At 48.6% G+C, this 23,544-nt stretch overlaps 2 protein-coding genes across 2 annotated transcripts in view; both read right to left on the minus strand.

The window, feature by feature from the left end:
• Positions 1–8,125, minus strand: part of RPL26L1 (ribosomal protein L26 like 1) — a 51,099-nt gene extending 42,974 nt beyond the window's left edge. The window contains 3 exon segments of the mRNA XM_049648694.1: positions 242–382; positions 7,464–7,640; positions 8,048–8,125. Of these exon segments, the coding sequence (XP_049504651.1) occupies positions 242–382; positions 7,464–7,631 (309 nt within the window). The 5' untranslated portion in view covers positions 7,632–7,640; positions 8,048–8,125.
• Positions 8,126–15,701: 7,576 nt separating this feature from the next.
• ERGIC1 (endoplasmic reticulum-golgi intermediate compartment 1) overlaps positions 15,702–23,544 on the minus strand; it is a 101,562-nt gene continuing 93,719 nt past the window's right edge. The window contains exon 10 of the mRNA XM_049648687.1: positions 15,702–15,900. Within this exon, the coding sequence (XP_049504644.1) occupies positions 15,793–15,900 (108 nt within the window). The 3' untranslated portion in view covers positions 15,702–15,792. The remainder of the gene's footprint in view (positions 15,901–23,544) is intronic.

The following is a 23,544-nucleotide window of genomic DNA, read 5'->3' on the forward strand; positions in this document are numbered from 1 at the left end:
GGGATGCCTGGAACCCTCCTGCAACCTGCTGGAAGGCAGAGCCTTCACCGAGGATGATAAAACAGGTAAGAAAACAATACGGATCCTCGATGACTAAGCCAGTGAATCAATCAAGCCTGCCCCACCTCCCTCTAGAAGTCCTTGCCTGGGCCACCTGAGTAGACACTACCAACACACTGAGAACTTACAACAGCACTAAGCTACACTACCCAGCCACTACCGCCACTCAGTCCCGCCATACCTTGCTGGGGTGAATGCCCACATGAACAGTTGTACCATTAGCCTTCTCACGCTGCACTCGCTCGATGTAGATGACATATTTTTTTCTGTACACCTGGACTACCTTGCCTATTTGCTGACCCTTGTAGTGTCCTCGAACCACCTAAGAGAAAATACAGAAGAGAATTTGCCCCCATTCTCATGCATGAACATCACCGTGAGGAAATTAATTATCAGGAACACACAGACTAACATACAACTTTTTGTACAAAGCAGATTAACCCTGGCAGTTGAGAGTCAGCTTTTTGGGGGGTATAAATCTGCTCTGTGTTGTTCCAAGTCAGGTGAAAATTCACTTCAATTTTTTTCTTATCTGAAAACAAAAAATTCCTTGAACTAGAATGGCTATCACAGAACTAGTCCGGAGAGTAAAAAGGTAAATCACTATACACGCACAACTAACACAATCTTATATATCAATTATATCTCAGTTAAATAAAAGTAAGTAAAGTTTAAGAAAAAAGATAATCACTCTCAAGACCTAAATGGAGAAGAATGGTTAAAGATAGCATCCTGAGATTCTTATGCGACCATTTAAAATCCCATGTTCTTTTTTTTTTTTAATGTTTTATTTACTTTTGAGAGAGAGGGAGAGAATGTGTGCGCGTGAGCAAGGTCGGGGGAGAGGGGAGGCAGAGAGAGAGGGAGACAGAGGATCCAAAGCAGGCTCTATGCTGACAGCACAAAGCTGTATGTGGGCTTGAACTCACCAACCGTGAAAGATCATGACCTGAGCCAAAATCGGACACTTAACTGACTAAGCCACCTAGGTGCCCCTAAAATCCATGTTTTCAAAGAATAATTTATCACCGAGCAAAATGCTCAAGATATGACCTTTAGGAAAAAAAAACAAAGCTTGATATGAAATATAGTCTGAATCTTGTATGTTTCATATATATGGCATATAACACAATGGGATAGAAATATATCCAAATGTCAATAATTGTTGCCATTAGGCCAGACATAGGATTACAGATGATCTTTTCTTTTTTCTTTTCTATTCTATTTGAGAGAGAGAGAGAGAGAGAGAGAGAAAGAGAGAGAAAGAATGAATCCTAAGAAGGCTCCATGCTCAGAAGGGCTTGATCTCACGACCCTGGGATCATGACCTGAGACGAAATCAAAAGTTGGACACTCAACTGACTGAGCCAGGAGTGAATATAACCTGTTGTGCAACACGGTTTAACTGACCCAGACACCCTAATTACACATGGCTTTTTAAAAAATGTATATTCTTCCAGGGGCGCCTGGGTGGCTCAGTAAATTAAGTGTCTGACTCTTAATTTCGGTTAGGGTCATGATCTCACAGTTCATGGGACTGGGCTCCACATCAGGCTCTGCTCTGATGGTATGGAGCCTGCCATCTATACCTGATGGTATGGATTCTCTCTCCCTCTCTCTCTGCCCCTCCCCTGCTTGTCTGCCCTTGAGTTGTCTCTCTCAAGATAAACACTTAAAAAAAGAAAAAATGTATTTTCTTTCAAATTTCAAGATTTCTATAATTAACACAAATATTTTATAGTCACAAAAAACAAAAATGTTAAAATCTCTTGGGCTGTTTTCATGTACTAAAAATCTACTATTCACACTCCAATGCTATTCAAAACTAACTATAGATTATGGTTTCCTTGAAGGCACAAGCCTATTCAATAGGAGCCATGATATAGCTGATGCTGATAATAAACAGAGAGGAAATACCACATGTATTAAAAAACTAGAGAATCTCAATACTCCTGAAATGTCATTTAGATTGTTCAACTTACTTACCAAGGTGATTTTCAGGTTGAAGATCATGCCTCACTGGAACTCCAGCATACTCTCTATGATCAGAGACTTTTATATGGAAAAGTCTATGAAACAGCCTCTCTTAACCATCATCAAGATTCAAGAAAAGATGTTAATAAAACAAGTCCAAAAGAACACCCAGTTAAACAGAACTGGACAAACACTAGATGAGGAGAGGGACAAGGTAAGACTAAACTAACTGGCCTGGAAAGGGAAAAGAGAAGAGGCAAGGACGGTACCCAGAGTCTGACTGGGCAACTGGATGGATGGATATGCCTTTCCCAGAGCGGAAAGAAATACATGTTAGGAGAAAAAAGTTTAGTTGGGAACATGTTGAATTTGAGGCATCTTGTGACATTCTAGCAGAGAATCCTATACATAGCTGGAAGACCAACTGGGTCAGCAACAAAGACCTGGGAGTCATCCAGAGATGGCAATTCAGAAACCTGATTTGGTTCAGGGAGCTGGTCTTATGAGGGCAGAATGCAGAAATCCAAGGAAAAGCCAACATTTTGGAAGAGCTCATAAGGGAGACTGAAGTGGCCAGAGAATGGGCAACCAGGGGAGTGCGGGGTTATAGTAGCTAAGAAGACACTGTCAAATGCCATGGAATGGTCAACTGCAGGAAGGATAAAGGAAAAGATGTGACAATAAGCTGGTCACTGGTGATCATGGCTAGAGTGCTTTCAGTGGAGCAGAGAGACTGAAGGCATTTACAGTAAGACAATGAGTTCCCCATAGAGAAGGTGAAGGTGAAAAACAGTCCCAAGGAACCTGGCTGTGAAGAGGATGGCAGAGAAGATCTACTAGAGGGTGATGTGAAAGTAAGTGATAATTTTTTTTATTTTTAAAGGGAGGAAAACACGAATGTGTTTAAATGCTTACGAAAAGGAACAAGTATGGAGGAAAAGTTAAAGGAAACTGTACAGAAAGGGGATAATGGAGAGAAGAATCTAAGAGAATGGAAGGCCACTGAATATAGTGGATCAGCTCTAGATAGAAACAGGAACATTTCTGTCAATACAATAGGAAAGCACAAAGACGCAGGGGTGGAACTGGAGGTAAGTTAGAGGGTTTGGAACAGGAGTTCTGAAAGGTCCTGGGTGATAGTTGTAATTTCCTCTGTGAAGCAGGACAGGTAGTCCTGAGCAGACAAAGAAAGTATGTGAAATTTGGAAGATCCCAAAAGAGACGAGGCAGTTTTAACAGACCCACTTGCGACTATTTTACTCTTCTGGTGGAGTCAGACCTGGATTCCTGGCCTAGACGTGATTTTCTTCATTTATTGAACCAGAGTTTCAGGTCCTATCTACAAGGGAAACAATTCACACCTCACAGACACTGAAAAAATGGCCACATCTTCTTCTCTGCCCTCCTTTTCTTTCTTTCACGTCTTAATTCCATCCGCTCAATAATTTTTTTCATCCATCCAACAAATAGTGGCTGTGCCCCTGTGGGTGCGAGGCTCTGCACTGAGGTCAGGCAACAAAAAAGAGAAGCTCTCTGGCCTCATCTTAATGTAATAGGTAGCAAGCAGTTAACTAATAAACACGCAAATACATGATCACTAACTGGAACAGGGCACATGGGAAGTGACTGGGATCATAATTGTGGTGACAGCTATATGGCTTTACGTGTGCCCAAACTCACCTGTGCATTTTACTGTCTGTAAGTTATGCCTCAGTTTTATTTATTTTTCTTTCATTTGTGGAACCACTGAGTAATTCACCAACATGGCACAGAAGTACAACAGTAAGTGCTAAGGGGGATGCTGGGATGACTGAAGTAACAGGCACAAAAATTAGGACTACAGAAAGTTTCAGGCTTCAGAAGGGGGTCGGGGGGAGCGGGGAGAGATCTCACGTGTTTTGAGAGAAGTATTCATTTGGCGCCCAAATGGGATGGGGGAGCTCTGAGACATACATTGTGAAGGGGTGACCATAAGAAGATCTGAAAAACTGCCCTGTTGGCCAGACATGTCGGTTAGTTGTCTGGGAAAGTAACCAAAAGGTTTTCATCATTTGATAGCAACTGAAGGCTACTACAGATTTCTAAAGAGAGTGATGTGTAAAAAGTTGAGAAGCTAGAGGCAGGGGACTCTTGAAATAATCTGGATACAGAATCCTGGGAGCTACAAACGAGTGTAGAGACGATAGGCTGCTTTAAAAAAGTGGTAAATACTGGCCACAGCGTGAGGTTGAAGGAGATGGGTTAGAGTACGTTTAAACATGCAAGCCTTGGAGGAAGCGTGAGAAGGCGGCAGCTGTCAGGCACAAGTGGAAATTGGGTCAAGCTGAAGTGCTCTTGTGGAGATAATGAGTTCTGAAAAACCAGCCCAAAAGACTAGAGGACCATCAAGAAGGAGCAGGGATACAAACCGAATTGAATGTGCAGATTTGGAGATGCATGTGTCAAAATGAACGCCACAACTTCAGGGGGGTTCGGGGGAGCGTGCCGCAGAGAAAGAAGAACTGGGCAAGGGTAAATGTTCACAGGCGAAAGGTGAGGCAGCTTCACAGGTGAGAGAGAACTGGCAAAACCCTCATGAGGAGAACACGGGTGTGACCTTAACACGGAAGCCAGAAAGGACAGTATTCTGATGAGCGTCTCCTTGGCTACTAGTCATGGCTCCTCTGAGCTTAACCTGAACTTGCCTAGAATCCTCAAGAGTTATCAAAGGCAGAAAAGATGTGTTCCTCCCATGAGTCCAGCTTTGAATCAGTGCCTTCAGAGAGAGAGAATAGGTTTCAAAATTCTGACCTTGAGAGTCAGGGTCAGAGATTGCCCTCTCCAACCGTGCTGGGATGTGACAGGCAGTTCACATCTATCTCAAGAGGCAGCTAGGGCTTCCATCATTTCCTTTCAGTTCCATGAGCAGAGTGGTGGAGCAAAAGGTCCAGCCTGGCCGGGGCCGAAAGGATTTCCCACTGTGATGTCATGACTCCGGCACGCCTGTTCTGGAACCACACCTGGATCCTGGGCTCAGGGATGAGCACAGACAGGCACTGGCACAGGTGGCTGTCGAGGAACAGAGTCCGGAGGAAGATGAACTCCAGCTACTCCAGGCTGAAGGACGCGTGCTCGTGGCCCTGTGATGCCGACGGGGCAGCCACGCCTTTGGGGGGTGCAGATGGGCCCGGTATGCCTCAGTTTAAAAAGAAATAAAATCAAATTGAGTTCACTGTTATGAAAGAAATGTAAATAGAGGATGCTACGATAGAATACTGGTTAAAGTATCTGGGAAGGCTTTTCTGAGGAACTGACATTTAAGGTAACAGTGAAAAATGAGGGGTTAGTCAGGTAAAGGGGAGAAGGAAGAGCACTTCAGGCAGAGGGACCCTGGGGAAGGAAAGATCCTGGTGCAAAAGACCCTGAGGAAGGAAAGATCAAGGTGCATTTAAGGACCTGAAAAGGTCAGTATGTCTGAACTACAGAGCAGGTGGGCATTAGAGAATAAGGTGACGTTGGAGAAGTAGACCACGACTGGGTCACACAAGGCCTTGTCAATGATTTTAGGTTTATAGTAAGCAATCAAGCAACACTGATAGGGTTTAAGTAGAATCTGATTTGCAAAAAATACCCCTCTATGAAGAACGCCTGATCAGGATTAAGAGTAGAAGCTGGAGAAGTCTTGAACTGAAATGGAAATGGAAAAGAAGTGATCAGATTCAAGACACATTTTAGAGACAGAATCAGTAAGATTAAGTGACAGAGTAGAAATGGGTCAGGGAGAGAGAGATATTAGAATTTAGAGGTTTATGGCATAGGCAAGTGAAAAAGCATTGCTTACTGAAGTGTGAAAGATGGGAGAATCCGATTATAGAGGCAGTAACAGTTTTTTGATCAAGAGCACTCCCAGATTAGAAGCTTGAGACGACATGAAGTTTTTAAAGCGTTTATTTTTGAGAGGGAGAGTGCAAGCGTAGGAGGGGGAGAAACAGATGAGGAGAGGATCCGAAGTGGGCCCTGCACTGACAGCAGAGAGCCCGATGCAGGGCTCCAACTCATGAACTGTGAGGTCATGACCTGAGCGACCTGAGCCGAAGTTGGACACTTAACCGATTGAGCCACCCAGGTGCCCCTGGAACGACTATGAGATTTAAAAAAAAAAAAAAAAAAAAAGATGTGGGGCGCCTGGGTGGCTCAGTCGGTTAAGTGGCTGACTTCTGCTCAGGTCATGATCTCGTGGTCCGTGAGTTCGAGCCCCGCGTCGGGCTCTGTGCTGACAGCTTAGAGCCTGGAGCCTGTTTCGGATTCTGTGTCTCCCTCTCTCTGACCCTCCCCTGTTCATGCTCTGTCTCTCCCTGTCTCAAAGATAAATAAAACGTTTAAAAAAAATTTTTTAAAAATTTAAAAAAAAGATGTTCAGCGGATATTCATATCTACAGGTCTATGCTCAGAAAAGTGGTTTAGGCTGGGATATAAAAGAGGGAACTATTAGCATAGGACAGACATTTAAAGCTCTCAGAGCAGGTATTATCACCCAGGCAGACAATGTAGGTAAGATGAGATGTTAGACCAGGTGCAGGAGGCCCTGACTAACTCCAGCATTTAGAGATCAGAGGAGAAACAGCCAGCAAAAGAGTCTGAGAAGGCAGAAGTAAACTGAGCCCAAATGGTCACAGGAGCCAAAAAGACAGACTATTTCTAGAAGTGAGGCAGTGCTACCTATGCCAAATGTTGCTGAAAAAGTCAAGGATGATGAGACCAAGATGCGTCCACTGGATTTTGTCATAAACATGTTACTGATCTCAGCCAAAAACAGTTTCTATGAAGTAGTAAGAAAGAGATCAGATTGGAGAGGGTCTAGAATGGCACCTGCTCCGTACATATTCAATCCACTCCCTGTCTATTTCAGTCATCCCCCACGCTCCCTTTCTTACCACACATCCTAAGCTCTAGGAAGAACAGAAGGCTTACACTCTCTCACATGGGTCATTCTCTTTCATAATTTCATGCTTCTGACTTGCTGCTTCTCTGTTCTCTCTGCCAAATCCAGTGCCACCAAATGCCCAGCCTCCACTAAATCCAATGTTACTGAAACATGAATTACTCTTATCGTAGCACTTTCCCCTGGAGATGCTGGTTCAAAGAGCCACCACGAGCAATGCCTGGCAAACTTGGAGCCAACGGACTAAACCGAAAAGCAAAGTTTTGCTTGGCTGGTATACTATTTTCCTGAACAATCATGATTACTAAACGATTGTATCTGAATGCTCTCAGTTAATCTGGGTAGGCACACCCTGGGGTCTGTGGACACATCTGCAAGGTTACTTGCCAGGGGCCTGGCGGCATGGGAGTCTACGACTCCCCCTCGTCCAAGCACACATGGCATTCTTAGGCAAAGCCGGCACCAGAGTGACACGCTTCTGGATAACCAGAGCTCGAGGGAGACGAACCTGGACCTCGTCGTCCTTGCGGATGGGCATGGAGCGGACGTTGTACTTCTGCCGCAGCTCCTTGGAGAGCGGGGAAGACATGATCTTCCTGCGCACGTGCGAGGGGGCATTGAAGTGGCGTTTGCGGTTTTTGCTGCGGTCCGAGGTCACGAAGGGGTTGAACTTCATGCTGGCCGTCTGCAGAAAGAGGCGTGGGAAGGAGTGACGGGTGCTCAGTCGGGTACCATGGCCCGCTCTCCATCCAGGACACTCCTCCCATCCCTGCGCAAGTGCTCTACGGGAGGAGATGGCCTCAGAAGAAGGTGACGGAGGGAGGAGAATGGAGCAAATGAGGGGTCTGGCTGTGACACAGTAAGGCATGCGTGGGGAGCGCGTGCCTGAGCAGAGGAGTCGTGGGAACAGGGCGGCAGTGGGGCCTCGAGGCTCACTGTGAGAGAAAGGTTTGGGCGGCTGGAGAAGAATGCATGCTTGGAGGTCACGCAGAGATCTCTGGGGAGACGGGCGGCCCCGCGGCACGTTGGGGAAGAATCCAATGGGGCGGAGCGCTTCTCACTCGGACAAAACACCTGCCTCTCTCTACTCACCTTGCACCAGTTAGGCTCAGACTGCGCGCGCGCAAGGCCGGAAGTGAGGGCTTCCTTGCCGCGCAAGCGTAGAGAGGAAGCGGAGTCCCTTTCCGGTCAGAAAGAGACTGAATGGCGCCCCCTGCGACTTGGGGTGGGATCGCAGTGCCTCATTCTAAGGGAACCACCCCAGGGCCATGCCGCTTTCGGGGGTCAAGCCAGAAACCACGAAGAGTTGGCACCGCGGGGGAGAAGGGGCATATTTCTGTAGGGCCTGCAACAGAGGCCTATTGGTGTGTTAAAAATAGGTACACCAATAGTCTGTTTCTCATCCCAAACTTTCTTTGCCTGTGTTACCCTCCGCCGAGGGGCATATTGAGCATTCCTGATGATCCAGATGCAATCGGCTGACTTGCTTCTTTAGAAACACTGAGAAGCTTGTTCAAAACGAAAAAAAAAAAAAAATTAATTGAAAAACAATTTTTTTAACGTCTATTCATCTTTGAGAGACAGAGGGAGAAAGAGCATGAGCGGGGAAGGGGTAGATAGAGGGAGACGCAGAATCTGAAGCAGGCTCCAGGCCTCGAGCTGTCAGCACAGGGCCCGACGAGGGGCCCGAACCCACGAACTGCGAGATCATGACCTGAGCCGAAGTTGGACGCTCAACCGACTGAGCCACCCAGGCACCCCCAAAATGAAAATTTTTGTGCTCCATCACAGTCGTTAGAAACCACGCAGTGGTAAGTGGGGGGTTTTAAAGCAAGCACTCCCCTCGTCCTGCCCACCCAAAGAATTTGAGGTGCAACAATAGGGCATTGAGAACCAACCACCTGGTCTTGCAAAACTTTCCCCCAGTGTTTTAGCCCTGTTGGGGAGGGCTGGGGTTGTAGAGTCAGACCTGAACCCAAGTGCCTCTTCCTGTGGCTGGATCTTGGGGAGATGCCTGCATGTTTCTGAGCCTCAGTTTTCTCATCTGTGAAATGGGGATGATCTCAGTAGGTGCCTCATAGAGTTGTTATGAGAACTAAGTGATCTAATCCGTTGAGAATGTTTGGGACAGGGTCTGGCGCATAGCTCTTAATTACAGTAAGCCGTTATTCCTAATGAAAGCAGAGGCCTATGTGTGGGGCTTCCTCCAGGCCAGCCCTAAAGCCGGGCCTCACATCCATGAGTCCTCACATTCAGACTTTCACCATTAACTACCGATGACGCAAACAGTAAGCTTTTTGTGTTTGAAGTAAACACATTCAATGCACCTTGGGGAAAAACCAGCTGGGGCCTGGGCAGTCAGAGCTCGCCTTCAAGCTTGTGGCCGCTGCCCCGCCCTGCTCATCCCGGCCCCGCCCCCCCCCCCCTCCCGGATTCCAGCCCCAACCTCGGCCCCCAGCGTTCCCGCCTCGCCCCGCCCAGTAGTGTCCGAGCCCCGCCTCCCCTCCCGGGCAGACGGCCCGGAGACGCGGGCGCCACCCTACGGGCAGTCAGCCTGAGACACCCCGCGCGCGAGGCAGCTGGGAATGAAAGGTTTCGTTCTGCTCATAGAGTTTACATAGTTCATATGTATTAAGCACCTACTTTATGCCACATGTCAGAAGACGTTGTGGTGCTCAATCAACAGGCACCCCGAAATTCAGAGAGAGGGTTGTCTTGCTAGACTCAAGCAGGTCCCCTGCTCTCTCCGTTTATTAGTGTCCCCAGGCATATGGTGACGCAATTGTTAAACACTAGCATTTTACTCATGATCAGCCAGGGCATCTGCCTTGATCCCTGAACCCGATGGGTCCTATTTTAGGTTTCACTCTAGAACCCTTGCAGTCAGTGTTGGAGACTTCTGGCCTTCAGACTTAGGGAGGATGGCCAACATCCGGGCTGTTTGTAGACGCCAGGGCATTAGGGTGAGCGGTGCCAAACTTGTTGAGGCAGTGGCAACTGGAAAGCCACCCGTTGTGTGTGCCCCAGACTCCAAGAGTAAGGAGGTTGGAGGGAGAAGCATAAGAAAGGAAGACTTTCTTAAATGTCTCTGCCACAAAGGAGAAATGGCAATTATGTGAGGTGATGAAGTGTTAACTAAGCTACTGTGGCAATCATTTTGCAGTAGCAACTCAACCTTAAACTCATAAGATTACAGGTCCGTTATAGCTCAAAGTTGGGACCAAAAAAATGTCACTCACCACGGGCAGGCAGGAATAGAAGCTGTTATGACCGACTGCACATAGAAAGTCAGAGGGTTCTTCTCAAGCAGCCCTTACAGTGTTCATCAGACCCAAGGTCCCTTACCTCCCCTCCCCCATAAGTTCATTTAGTCACTCACTGGCATAACTCATTTGCCTACTCATTTATTCCAATATTCATCCATTTGTGCATTAATTTATTGATAGGTACTAGTAATTTAGCCATAGTATGGGCCTAGATGAAGGAGCTCTGGGGAGGAGGAAGATCTATCTAGTCCCTGATTACAGTGAGGAGCACAGTACCTCACTGGTGCAGGGCAACAATGAGGACAGATCATTACAACCCAGGATAATCAAGGTATATTCATGATCAACCAGGGTGGGGAGGCGATACTCGATACTCCTTCTCCCACGGCTCAGTAAAATTAAGACCGGTGCAATGACATCACCAGATAAGACCCTGAGAGCCTGAGGCTTTGTCACTCTAATGAGGACTTAATGGGTTTGGCTACTATCTTGCCCCATGTCCACTCTTGGTAACATACATGGGAACTGGTATAGAAGCCCCAGGACAGTGATAGCACAGAGGAAACGCCCGGGAAATATTTTTATGCCTCTGCGGTAGAGGGTGATGTGGTGGGGAAACATGTGCGCCCTGATTCTGACTGCCTGGGTTTGGATCTCCATCACTTCCTGGCTGTGTAGGTTTGGGTAGGATATTGAGCCTCTTAGAGGTCACTCACCTTCCTCACCTGAGGAATGAGAATAATGATAGTACTTACATTATTGATCTGGTGTCAGGATTACATGAACCCTTAGCACAAGCCTTGGCACAAAGTAAGCACTTAATTAATGGTAGAAATTGTTGTTTATTAAATGAATGAATAGCAATGGCTAATCTTATTTGGCTGCGCATTTAATGCCAGGCATTGTGCTAAGTTTTACAAACACTACCTTACTTAATCTGGTAAACAATCCCCTGAATTGGTCCCTTTTGCAGGTGAGAAAACAGGTTCCGAATGAGATGGGAACAGGCTGAACATGATCCACCATTACATACTCAACATGCGTATTGTTATCTTGTGGCCACTAGAGATCATGATGAGATCTATCAGTAACATAGGAGGATGTCTACTGGAAAAGAGTAAACTGCAAAATAATATTTACAGCATGATCCCATTTTGTTTGTGGGAGGATATGACTAAAATGTTAACAATGATTATCTCTGGCTAGTGGAATCAGGGGTCCCTTTAATTTTTCCTTTTTTTACTTTTTGCCTTTCTGATTTTCCTCCAGTGGGGCCATGAGCATGTCTTATTTGTGTAATTAAAACCATGTTTTAAGGGCCTTAAATTTTTAACAAGATCTCCAATATTCAAGTTAGCTTCCCTTGCAGGCTGTTTAGAAAGAAGGAAACAAAACACAAAGTACCCTCACCACTTTCAATTTCCCCCATTTTGGGGGGGGGGGTCGGGGGTCAGTTTTCTCTTTTGATATGGACAAGATGACCTTGGGGACCGAGGCAGAACCATAACCCAGAGTCAGGCAGACAGGAGTTTGAATTCCAACTTTGCCACCTGCCAGCTGTGTGACAGAGAAAAGTTACTAAGTTTGTCTTGTCCTTCGTAAAAAGGAGGTAACTTCCATGGGGCAGGACTGCTGTGAGGATAGAGAAAGACAAGGCCTGAACGATCACTCCTTGCAGGCATGTGGAGAATGCCCAACCATGGGTAGCTTTTTCTACATGAGTTAAGATAAAAACAACTTATTTTGGGCAGAATAAAGTGCATGGCCTCGTCACTACACGACTGACCAAAGACAACTGTTGGGGAGGGAAAAAGGTCTTTAATGAGCCCATTTCTTAGGAAGGCGTTAGGACTACCAGTGGCCTGCCACATTGAGAAAATGTGTATCTTTGTCTCTGGCAAGAATCGAGAACTAATTTGCGACATAGAGTAGTAAGAAATGCACCTGCCACTTCCAAGCCCCATTGCTACAAGACGCTTCTCCCCAAACTTCACACCCACTCTGATACCCGCCCACCTCAGGCAGCATGGGCTGCAGGACTTGAGCTTCTCTCTTCCTTGATGCACCTCTGTAACCTCGCCCCTTGCTCAACTGCAAGCCCCCCCCACCCCAACCCAGCCCTGCAAGAAGCCATTTCTGCCCGAGCCACCATGTCCCCCAAACTATCAACTCCCCCTCTACAAGTCTGTGCTATAATCCCCGATTGAGAAATCCTCTTATGCGAAACGCTGTAATCTGCTCTTGGTTAGATAGTTGAAAGAATTGGTTTCAGAGAGAAATCATACAAATGGCACATACTTTAAATGTTTTACATCCACTTAAAAAACATTTGCCAATCTTTTGACCCTGGAGCAAGGTTTTCTCATGGAGAAACCTCCCCATTGGAGTTCTCCTTCACTTTCCTTGCATAAACCATGTCCTTACATAAACCAACTTGAGAGAGTTCCAGTTTTGGGTTCCTTAAATGTGGAGGGAGAATTTAGACCCTTTCCATGTGAATACAGAATCTTCAAGGACGCCCCCCTCCCCCGCACCCCTTCTTCCCAGGTCTTTTTAGTAAGAGGTCTTGCTCGTATCTAATTTGGGAGCATTTTGAGGAGGGGGGTGGCAACTCACCTTTATCAGGTCTCTGCAAAGTGTACAACTTAGTTGTACTAGATTCTTTCATTTTTCTTTTCTTGTTTATTTATTTTTGAGAGAGAGAGAGCACAAGCAGGGGAGGGGCAGAGTGAGAGGGAGACCCAGAATCTGATGAAGGCTCCAGGCTCTGAGCTGTCAGCACAGAGCCCGATGTGGGGCCTGAACTCATGAACCGTGAGATCATAACCTGTGCCGAAGTTGGACGCTTAACCGACTGAGCCACCCAGTCACCCCGATTCTTTCATTTTTCAATCCTGTTTCACTGGTTGATCACATCATGACAGCATAAAGCACGGCTGGCATAAAAAGGTTTGGGAAGACACGTAATTGACCACCGGCAGCCTATTCCTCCTGACCTTCAGCTTTGAGTGTCACAAGAACTCTAGTATCAGGATGTTACAGAATCCGTGAAGTTTCTTACAGAGCGGTTCACTGCCACATTCATCCCTGATGAATGATCCACGTTCATGCTGTTCCAGGTGAGGGCCATGAAGAGCCGAGAGCAGGGTGGTAAATAGCCATGTCAATCTCCTATTCAGAGCTGGGATAGTCTCCCCTTTGCTGAGATTAAGTCTGAACAAGGATTGCCAGATTCTTGGAAATCAGGGAGACTTTATGAAACACCTTTAGTTTATTGCAGCCCTTGGTTCAAAGCTGTGGTTAAACATGTTAGTTAGCCCTGTTCCCTGTTCTCAAAGAGACTATATTCTATTTTGGAATACCCGTATGAAACAACTCTCAATTTTGAAAATTTACCACATAACCCTTTGCCACATCCACAAGCTCCTTCTGATCCAGTGTGACTTACTTGTGCATATGATAGATTTAATTTCTGTAACAGCCCTGATTGTTTGATTACTCTCCCTATTTTCACCTGAGGAAACTGAGGCACTGAGTGGTTAAGAACCTGACCTGAGGCTACACAGCTAGAAAATGGCAGATCCAGGAATATTCTGTAGGGATTCAATAAAGAAGGGCTGGTTGCAAGAGGTCTTGACTTTCCAATCATCCTCACGGATCTTTTCCACATTTCCCCATTTTTCTCCTCTAGAATTAAATTCCATTCTGACTGTGTGCCCAGCCTCTAGGCTACCCAGCCACAATCAAGTAGAAAGAAACACACAACAACAGTTCTGAAAATCAGCCTTTTAATCTATCTGAACCCAACGAGTGGGGAAAGAACTAAACCATTTTTTCCCTTGAGATTGTTTATAAGAATAACAGATCAGAGGTGTCTCTTCCATAGGAAACTGACATCCCCCATGTCCTCAAGAGTCATTATTTTTTTTTTCTGAAAAAAAGCATAAAAGTGGAATTTCAACTCATGTGCATGCCACACATTTCCCCACCCCACCCTGCCCACTCTCTACAGGTGCAGGTATTCACACACCAAAGAGACTCCTTTCTCCAACTGGGGAACAGAAGGTGAAAAAAAAAAATCCATCCAAGTGGCCACAGATACCAGAGATAACCAAATGCAGTTTACAGTCACAACATCAGTCAACTCATATGCAGAAGGGGACACTTTTCTAACTGGAATCCAGAGCCAAAACTTACAAATGGCAGAGACTTGAGCTATCCATAGAGATAATTTAAAAACTTCCACCAGACACTCCCCTTAATTACAAAAGTATGCAAACAATCTTGATATAAATGGAAAACAGGCAGGCGGCTCTCTCCCTGGGACAAAAGGGCATACCTAAAATTCCCCCGGGGTGGCATTCGTGCCTGGACCATTGTAGCTCCCTTTCCGGACTGAAGGGGAAGGATGAGGGTGAGCAGCGGGGTAGGGACCCACCTCAGGAGCAAGTGGGGAGACAATGGAGCTGTCCCCAGGGACCAAGAACCTATATGGCCCCTGATGGGGGGGGACCTCAGTGGCAAGTGGGCCACAACTGAGCTGCAGAGAAGTCCGAGTGCTGTGCACCCGCTGGAAGCCCGGAAGGTAGATGTCCAAAGACAGGGCTGATCTGCTCTGCTTGCCCCACCTAAGGCCTTGGGACTGATGGCAACTGTCCAGGAGAGGGTGAGACATGATTCTTTCAGGGCTGCAGAGAAGGATGCCTTCCATCTGGACATGAGTGCACAGACCATGTCTGGTTTTCAAAGGATGATTCCCCAGTGACAACCAGCCCCTCCACCAAGAGATGCTGCTGCCACACAGCACAGGGGCTGAGGCACATTGGTGGGGGTGGGGATGGGGTTTCAGAGAAACAAGGTGAAGAGAGGAAGGAGAACTTGCCACCCGCCCAGTTTCCAACGGGCAGACCTGAGTTTCCACCGCTGCTACCCAACAACTGGGCGTCTGCTTCTCAGGAGAAAAAGAAATGGGTGGGGGTGAGGGACTTGAGCCTGAGCTCTGAGATGGACAAGAAGGGATGGAGCAAAGGCGAGGGTTCCGCCCATAGCGCCACATCCCAGGGATTTGCCTGGGAAGTACCATCCGTACTGAAGGCGCACAGTGGAGGCACCCGGGGGCAGGGTGGTCCAAAGCTGAGAGCCCCGGTCTGCAGGCCGGCTCCCCAGGGGAGAGGCCAAGTGATTAGTGCGTCCAAATGGTGGGAGCTTCGAGATTGTCAAAGCCTGGCTGTGAGCTGGTCGACGTGGATTCTGGGCTGTTCCCCTAAGAGGGAAGGAACTGCAGCCCTCCCAGGAGTGGTCCCCAATATCCCCGCACCTCCCTTGCCTGACTGTGGTGGTCTTGGGGCTCCCCAGGAAAAGGGGCACCACAACTTCAGGCAGTGTAATTCGTGTCAAATTAAAGATGGGGAAAAGAGGTAGCTGCGAAACCGTGAGCCGCCCCCTGCCTCCCCCCACCCCCACTTTGGGATGCAGCCAGATCCTGGGCCAGATAAGAGGGCAGGAGGAGATGGGGGGCCGGAAGCAGGGCTGGCAGTCCCCGGGGTCCTCGGCCATTGGGCCGGTGGGTCGTCAATGCATCTTGCCCAGCTGGATCTTCTTCCAGGCCTCCGAGGCTGTGAAGATACAGGAGTCCAGAATGCCGGCAACAGTGAAGGTCCCACCGATAATGGCACAGATCTGAAAGGGCGAGGGGGGGAGGGTCAGAGGTCAGCACCGGATGGAGCACCAGGCCAGACCCCTCCCAAATCACGAGCTCTGCCCCATAACTAATGGGGTCTGGAACATATGCAGGGTTCAACAAAACCCACTTATTGGATGATGAATTTAATAACAATAAAAGTAACCATCAGCAGCTCCTTTAAATCCCATACCAACCGTCTGAATGAGGAAGGGGATTAGTAGACCCGTTTCATCAGTGAGAAAACCAAGGTTTAGTTAGGTAACTGAATTCACACTGGAAGTAACACAGCTGTGACCTGAACTCAAGTATATCTTGACCCTGGAGCCTGTGGTCCTAACTTCCACTCTAAATTTATCAGATTTTTACAGTCCCATTTGCAGATGAAGGAATGGAGGTTCAGAAAGGCAGTGCCACTGGCCCAAGGTCACACAGCCAGGAAGTGGCAATCCCGGGACTTGAACCTGGCTCTGACAGGTCCAGGCCCAGCGCTGCCTGTGACTGAGATCCGGGGTGGGCCGAATAGGCAGCATTGGCCTGGATGGACGGGAATGAGAAATGAATGTCTCACTCTCCAAAGCTTGTAGGAGATCAGTGGGATGGGTAGTAATCAAATAATCATACCAACAAATGCAAAAGTACAACCAGGGCAAGAGCTACAGAAGAGAGGGAGCCTCTGGCACTACCGGAAAGCTTACATTACGGCCAAGTTTCTTACGGCACTATTTACTTTGGGGACGAGAAAATTCTTTGTAGTGGGAGGGCTGTCCTGTGCAATGAAGGATGTTTATTTGCAGCCTCTTAGGCCTCCACCCATGAGACTCCAGTAGTACCCTTTCCTTCCTGTCGTGACAACCAAACACTGTCAAGTGTCTCCGGGGGGTAAAAACTGCCCCCAGTTAAGAACCGCTGCAGTAGGGGGCATGACAATGAATGGCACCTGTATGCTGGACTTCCTAACTCCCGGCCACACGATCAAATGCAATAACCAGGACAAAACAGCTTACGTAGCACTTTCCCTGTGCCAGGTGGGGCTTGAGTACTTTGTGCCTCCCTCCTCCCTGCATCCCCAGGCCAACCCTAGGAAGTACTACTCTGACGCAAATATTACTGCCAAGGAAACTGAGGCACAGAGACATTGGATCACCGGTCCAATACCACAGTGATCAGTGGGTCGAACTTGGGAGTCTGCACTCTTAACAGGACACTCCGCTGCTTCTCAGGCACGAAACTCTCCACCTAACTGAATTCCTATCTTTGCTTGTGCCAGAACTCCACCTGTGACACATCAAAATAATGCTCTGTTTTACTCAAAATTTCCTGGCCTGCCTATTGGTTGCTTTCTGGTTCCATAATAGAATCAAAGTATGGATGATGGAAGATAAAAGAACTTCAGAGGAGATTTGCAAGGCAACTTTAAATGAATTTTTCCTCTTGGGGCGCCTGGGTGGCTCAGTTGGTTGAGTGTCCCGACTTCGGCTCAGGTCATGATCTCACAGCTTGTGAGTTCGAGCCCCGCGTCAGGCTCTGTGCTGACAGCTTGGAGCCTGGAGCCTGCTTCGCATTCTGTGTCTCCCTCTCTCTCTCTGCCCCCTAACCCACTCACATTCTGTCTCTGTCTCTCTCAAAAATAAATAAACATTAAAAAAATTTCTTTTGATGTATTTTTCCTCTTGAGCACATACTTTATGGCACTCCAAAGAGCCAATACCACCCATCACCCAGTGTGCCACTCTTGAGTCACATACCCATGGCGCCCAGACAAGGAAATAACTTTTCCAAGGTCGCACAGCGAGCGGGTGGCACAGCGAGGTCTGCCTGCCTCCGGAGCTCGCACTCTTTCCCCCATGCCACGTGCAAGAAGCACTTAAATGACCACAGGACTCCGGAGAAGCCCAGAGGAACAGTCCTAGAGGGCCCCCGGAGGCACCACTGGGTGGCCGGCCCACCACTGACGCTCAACCGCTGGAGGACTCTGAGAGATGACAGTGACTTAATGGATCCTCTGGGGCCAAGTGCGGGAGGCCAGGAGACACGGCGGAGGTGAGAGGGAAGTGCAGATCGAACCAGTGTTTATTTTTAAGATGATATTTCCGCAAGATGAGCTAAGCAGAGGCCTGTGAGGCCCAAGACAGAGCAGGTCTGTACGGATGGGCTCTCAGTAGAGCAGCTGGCATTCCAGTAATAACAGCCCAAGAAACCAGAGCAGCCCCCCAGGGAGTGAAGAGGATGGGGGGCGCTAGGGGGATTATTATGAAGTGTTTTCAGCAGGCGGGGCCTCTCCCTGCCAGCCTCAGAGCATGACGCAGGGCCACTTTTCAAGGAAGATGACGGCAGGGGAGCTGGTTTATTTCGGTAGACTGGATCAGATGATAGGAGATTTTATACCACAAAATGCTTTTAGAGCTTGGGTCAGAGAAGAGGAAAATGTGACTTAAGTGCAATGGAGCAAATAATAAAAACAAAAAAACCACACACACACACACACACACACACAGACACCCTATATCCGCACACACGCTTTGGAACCCAAGCATGCCTATGATTCACATACACCTGGCACCCAGTCTGAAGTCTCCAGGAGCAGGAGGAGACAGCACATGCACTGAGGTACAAGAAAACACACAGCTGCGGGGAAGCTGAGGCCCCGGGGCACGTAAGCTACTCGGCAACTAGCCCCATCAGAGTGAGCTGCCGTGAGCCTAGGGCTAAGGGGGCGCTGCAGTGAGGCCCCCTGGGTATCCCCCAATACCCCCCACACAGCAACACATCCCCCTTTATCCTACATCTGTTAAAGGTGCTCGTCACCGGTCCGATGAGGAGGGGGATTTCTGGCACATTCTGGGGCAAGGGGAGGCACCTCAAAAGCTGAAAGAAAAATCTAGCAGCCTGTTTGACGCTGGTATGGCCCCTGCCTTCAGGATTTTGCCATTAGCCTGCTCCGGCCTTCTTGACATGCTCACACTCATAGGTGGTGACTGGTATGAGGTGAAGCAGGGGTCACGAGGGGAGGGGTCCCGGGGCGCTCTCGGGCTGTGGTGCTCCCTGGATTCTGACACGTGGGTGGCCACAGCGACCCTCAACACCAGGAGGTGACCACATCTGGACTCTCCGAGGAGGTAGCCAGTCTCAGCCATCTTGTGTCCCGGGAAGGCCACAGTCCCCAGTTCTGAAACAGGGAAATAAATGAAGCCACGAGGCTGCAGTGGACAGAATGTCTGTCTTGGGACTCAGGCCTTACATTGGTGGTGGCAAGGTGACAGGCTTCATCATACTGGTGGGGCAGATCTCAAGAACAGGCCAAGAAAAGGGCTGTTGAAAGGGCAGATGGTGGCCTGGCATCTCTCCGACCCACGATGGGGGATGTGCCAAGATGCACACACATGAAGAAAAGTTTACATAAAGCCAATCATATGCATCCTCACTGTACATGGTGCAGGGGCCTTGAGCAGAGTGGGGTGGGGATGAAGCGTGTCCTGGGGAGTCTACCAGGGCCTCCCCTGCCATGGCAGCAGAAAGGGTTCAGCCTTGGGAAGCCGAGCCGTGGCTGTCGCTTACTCTAGCCATGGGAGAGCCGTTCTGGGCCTCGGTTTTTTTCATCTACGACACGGGAAAACCACCCCTACCCTGCCAATTGTCATACTGCAGGAGATGCCCCTGGAGCTCCCAGTGCTTAGTAGGTGCTCAGTAAACAATACCTAATCTTTCAACTGACTGGAAGGCTCTGACCTTGTTGCTGAGATCTGAGATTTTCTAAATCTCTCTGAGACCCACTCTAAGAACCACAATGGGTAAAATACCACTTACTCCTCAGAGCAACCCTTTGGGTCTCAATTTCCTTTTTTTCTAACTGGCTCTTTTACCGAAAGAACAAGCCCATTCATGGAAAGACAGGACAGCAAAGGTGTCCCTGGCACCACATGCAGATTCTTTGCAGTTGCCCAGGTCCTAAGCACTTCAAGGGCCCATTCTACAGATGGGGTAGCTGAGATCTTGACAGGATATTCCCTCAAGCACATGCCAAGAGGTGTTTGTGATGAAGCATATCCCTCAGGGGGCAGAGTACCTAAGCTGGAGGTTATTTCCCTTCTCTGGCCAGTCAGGGAGCTATTCACATCTGCCCAGGGCTCTATGTCAAGCACAAACACCAAGAAGATATCAGAAGTACCTTATACAAAGGTATTTCTGGTTGGGGCCCCTCCTGTCTTGTACCCTTGCATCATCCTTACTTCCCGTACCTCAGTTTCCTTCCTTTAAAAAAAACGGGAAGGCTAATCCTCACCCCTCAGGATAGCTATCAGACCGAACGAGTGTTTGTGTTATACACACAGCCGTGAATGTTCCCTTGGTCCCTCACCGCTGCCATGTTTTTTTTTTTTTTAATTTTTTTTTTTTTTAATGTTTATTTATTTTGGAGACAGAGAGAGACAGAGCATGAGTCCAGGAGGGGCAGAGAGAGAGAGGGAGACACAGAATCAGAAGCAGGCTCCAGGCTCTGAGCTGTCAGCACAGAGCCCGACGCGGGGCTCGAACCCACAAACCGTGAGATCATGACCTGAGCCGAAGTCGGTCGCTCAACCGACTGAAGCCACCCAGGCGCCCCTGCCATGTTCTTGTACCTCCGGACCGGGCCCTGAGGCAGTGGGGGTGGTGAAGGAGCAGGGCCACTGAGCCAGAAAGGGCCACTAGACCCAGCACATGCAACCCCACTCTGGTCAGCAGCCCTGGCTCCAGAAATGGAAACAAGGACAATTCGATATCCAGGCCCCAGTGAGTCTGAGAGGAGCGCATTACTTTGTTTTCATCAGAAGTCCTCAATAATGTGCCCCTTTGTTCTTTAGCAGAGATTTCCTGTGGTTTCACCAGCTTCCCAGCCTCCTGCTCTGGCTAGAATGAAGTCAGTTTCTCTACCTTGAAAAGAAGATGTGTGTGTGTGTGTGTGTGTGTGTGTGTGTGTGTGTGTGTGTGTTTCCCTTACATTTTAATTATGGCTCTTAATTCCTTACAATATGGAAAGGACGCGTTCTAACCGCACTGGCTGGAGAGCTGAATCCCTCTGTTGTTCCACCAGCACTAATGCTTTCCCGATCCATCGTCCCTCCCCCGCATTTTCTTTTCCACAGTGGGCAACGGAGGAGCACAACACATACCAACACGGGGGTGGGGGTGGAGACTGCGGGCTCTGGAGGAAACATTCCTGCGGTCAGACGCCAGCTCTGCCACTCTGGCCAGGAAAGCCAGGTTACCCACCCCCCCCGCCCGCGAGCCTCGGTTTCTCCCATCTGTAAAATGGGGCCCCCTGTGAGGACCAGGATGGCCTCTGTCTGGCTGGCTGCTGTACCTCAAGTGCCTGCGAACTGTTCGTTCACTTTCCCCGTGCAGTCAGCATTGCTTGAAAAGCTTGTGGAAAAGGCCCAGAATGAGGAAATAAATAATGAATCGGAGTCCCATCAGATGCTGGTGGCGGCAGACAGACTGGAGCCGTGGATGAGAACACCAAAGCTGTGGCTACGCAGGGGTGGGGGCTGTCGCAGAAGGGAAGCTGATGACTGGGCCCTGGAAAAGTGGGGGAGGAGAGGGTGTGGTGGTCTCCATCCCGTGGTGCCACGCCTGCCGGACCCTCCACTCCCACCCTCTAGCACAGGAGCCTGGTGGGGGAACAGAGCCCTCTCCCCGCCCCCGTTCTTCCAATGGCTGAAGCTGCAAAATACTCCCCCTCCCTCCCCCCAAAAACCCCACCTTGGTTGAGCACCTACTGTGGGCCAGGCCTGAGACGGCATTCTCTTCTGCCTTCTCATTCAATCTTTGCAACTCCTCGGGGAAATGGCGTGATCCCCATTTCACAGATGGGGAAGAAGAGGCTCAGAGAGGGACTGGCCTGTTCAAGGTCACACAACTACCAAATAGGCGAGGGTGATGAAAATCAGGTCAGGAAGGCTGCAAAGGGCCTGCTTTTTTCTGTTAGACCACCGTACTTTACCCGCAACCTGAAGGCTCCTCTCAGTCCCCGCCTTCACACATGAATGGCTTTTTCTCAATTAAGTTTTATCAAATGTCCTGAAGTAAGGGGACCCCATCAATGAAGTTTAGGAAGTAAGCTGTGTGGCTGTAAAAATAAGTACAGTTTCTAAAAGGGAGCTCGCTCCATTCTGCTATTCCTTTTACGTCTCAGAATCTGCCTTCAAAAAGCAAGCACCAGGAACTTCTGTTGCTACCGAGCTATCTGTGTTCAGACCCAGTTGGAGCAATCTGTCCCTGGTACACAACCTTCTGGAAGAGCTAGCTCTGCTCGAACGTCTGGAAGGATCTGAACCAAAGTTTTTGTCCCCCCCACACACACATTTCCAGCCCTCAATAACTGAGCTGCTAATGTGGATTCTGTTCCATTCCTCAGATACTAGGAACTTGTGCTATGGGCATGGACCAAGATGTGCACCCCTCCATCGGTTTGCTCATTGTTTGACACCTATTTATCACCTGCCTGCACTGTCCCAGGTCTGGAGACCAGAGATGATGAAGGCCCCGCCCTGCCTTCCTGGAGCTCATGGTCCGGGTAAGAGAGTTACTTCAAGGGAAGTCTGAGTAGGCGAGATTCAGACCGAGCTACAAAGCTGGTCTCTTCCCAACTCATATTGCCTTAGCGGGTAAGGCACTATGCCTGTTTTAAGTTTGTCTCTTCTCAGTTGTTTTTACTGTCTCCCTCTCCCCCACACCCGAGTATCTAATGCCTTTTGTCTACAGCAAATCCTCATAGGCGTCCCAACAGATGAGTGACAGGTAATCAGATTTGGGCAGGAAAATTTGCAAGTCACCAGCCAACCAATCTTAGATGGACAGTTTACATGTGGGTGGTGTTGTTGTTTTAATGATTTGTGTGCATGACTGTGATTTTATCACTCGTGCTCACAACGTCACCTTGTTTCCTGCTATCACATTTCTTCCTGATTCCCAGTATGGAGTCACTGTATCAAAAGATCCTGGTGTCCTATCAAGGGCTTCATGGTTTCTGGGGACTCTGTTCCTGGGACATCCTGAAGAGCCTTTGTTTTGGAAGGCAGAGGCTCCCAAGCTAGTGGCAGTGGTGGGGGTGGGGTGGGCGATGTGGCAGAAACAGGCTCTGGCTGGGGCGCCTGGGTGGCTCAGTCGGTTAAGCGTCCGACTTCCGCTCAGGTCACGATCTCGCGGTCCGTGAGTTCGAGCCCCGCGTCAGGCTCTGGGCTGATGGCTCAGAGCCTGGAGCCTGTTTCCGATTCTGTGTCTCCCTCTCTCTCTGCCCCTCCCCCGTTCATGCTCTGTCTCTCTCTGTCTCAAAAATAAATAAACGTTAAAAAAAAAAAAAAAAAAAAAGAAACAGGCTCTGGAGTCAGGTCCCAGCTTTGCCATTTACTGGCTGTGCCCTGGCACAGTTTCTTTAACTCTCTGGGCCTCAGTTAATTCGTACATAAAACAAGAATGATCTCTACCTTGGAGGGCTGCTGGGAAAGTTGAAGGAGATAATTACAGAATTACCCAGTAACAGTAGATGCTTAATAAGTGTAGCTATAGGATCCCTTCTTCAAGCAGCCGTCCCTTGTATATTTCTGAGTATCGACATCCAGGCTAGGCCCTGTGCTGGATGCAGGGGACACTGAGGGGAAACAGAC

This window comes from Panthera uncia (genome assembly GCF_023721935.1).
Source record: "Panthera uncia isolate 11264 chromosome A1 unlocalized genomic scaffold, Puncia_PCG_1.0 HiC_scaffold_17, whole genome shotgun sequence".
NCBI lineage: Eukaryota > Metazoa > Chordata > Mammalia > Carnivora > Felidae > Panthera > Panthera uncia.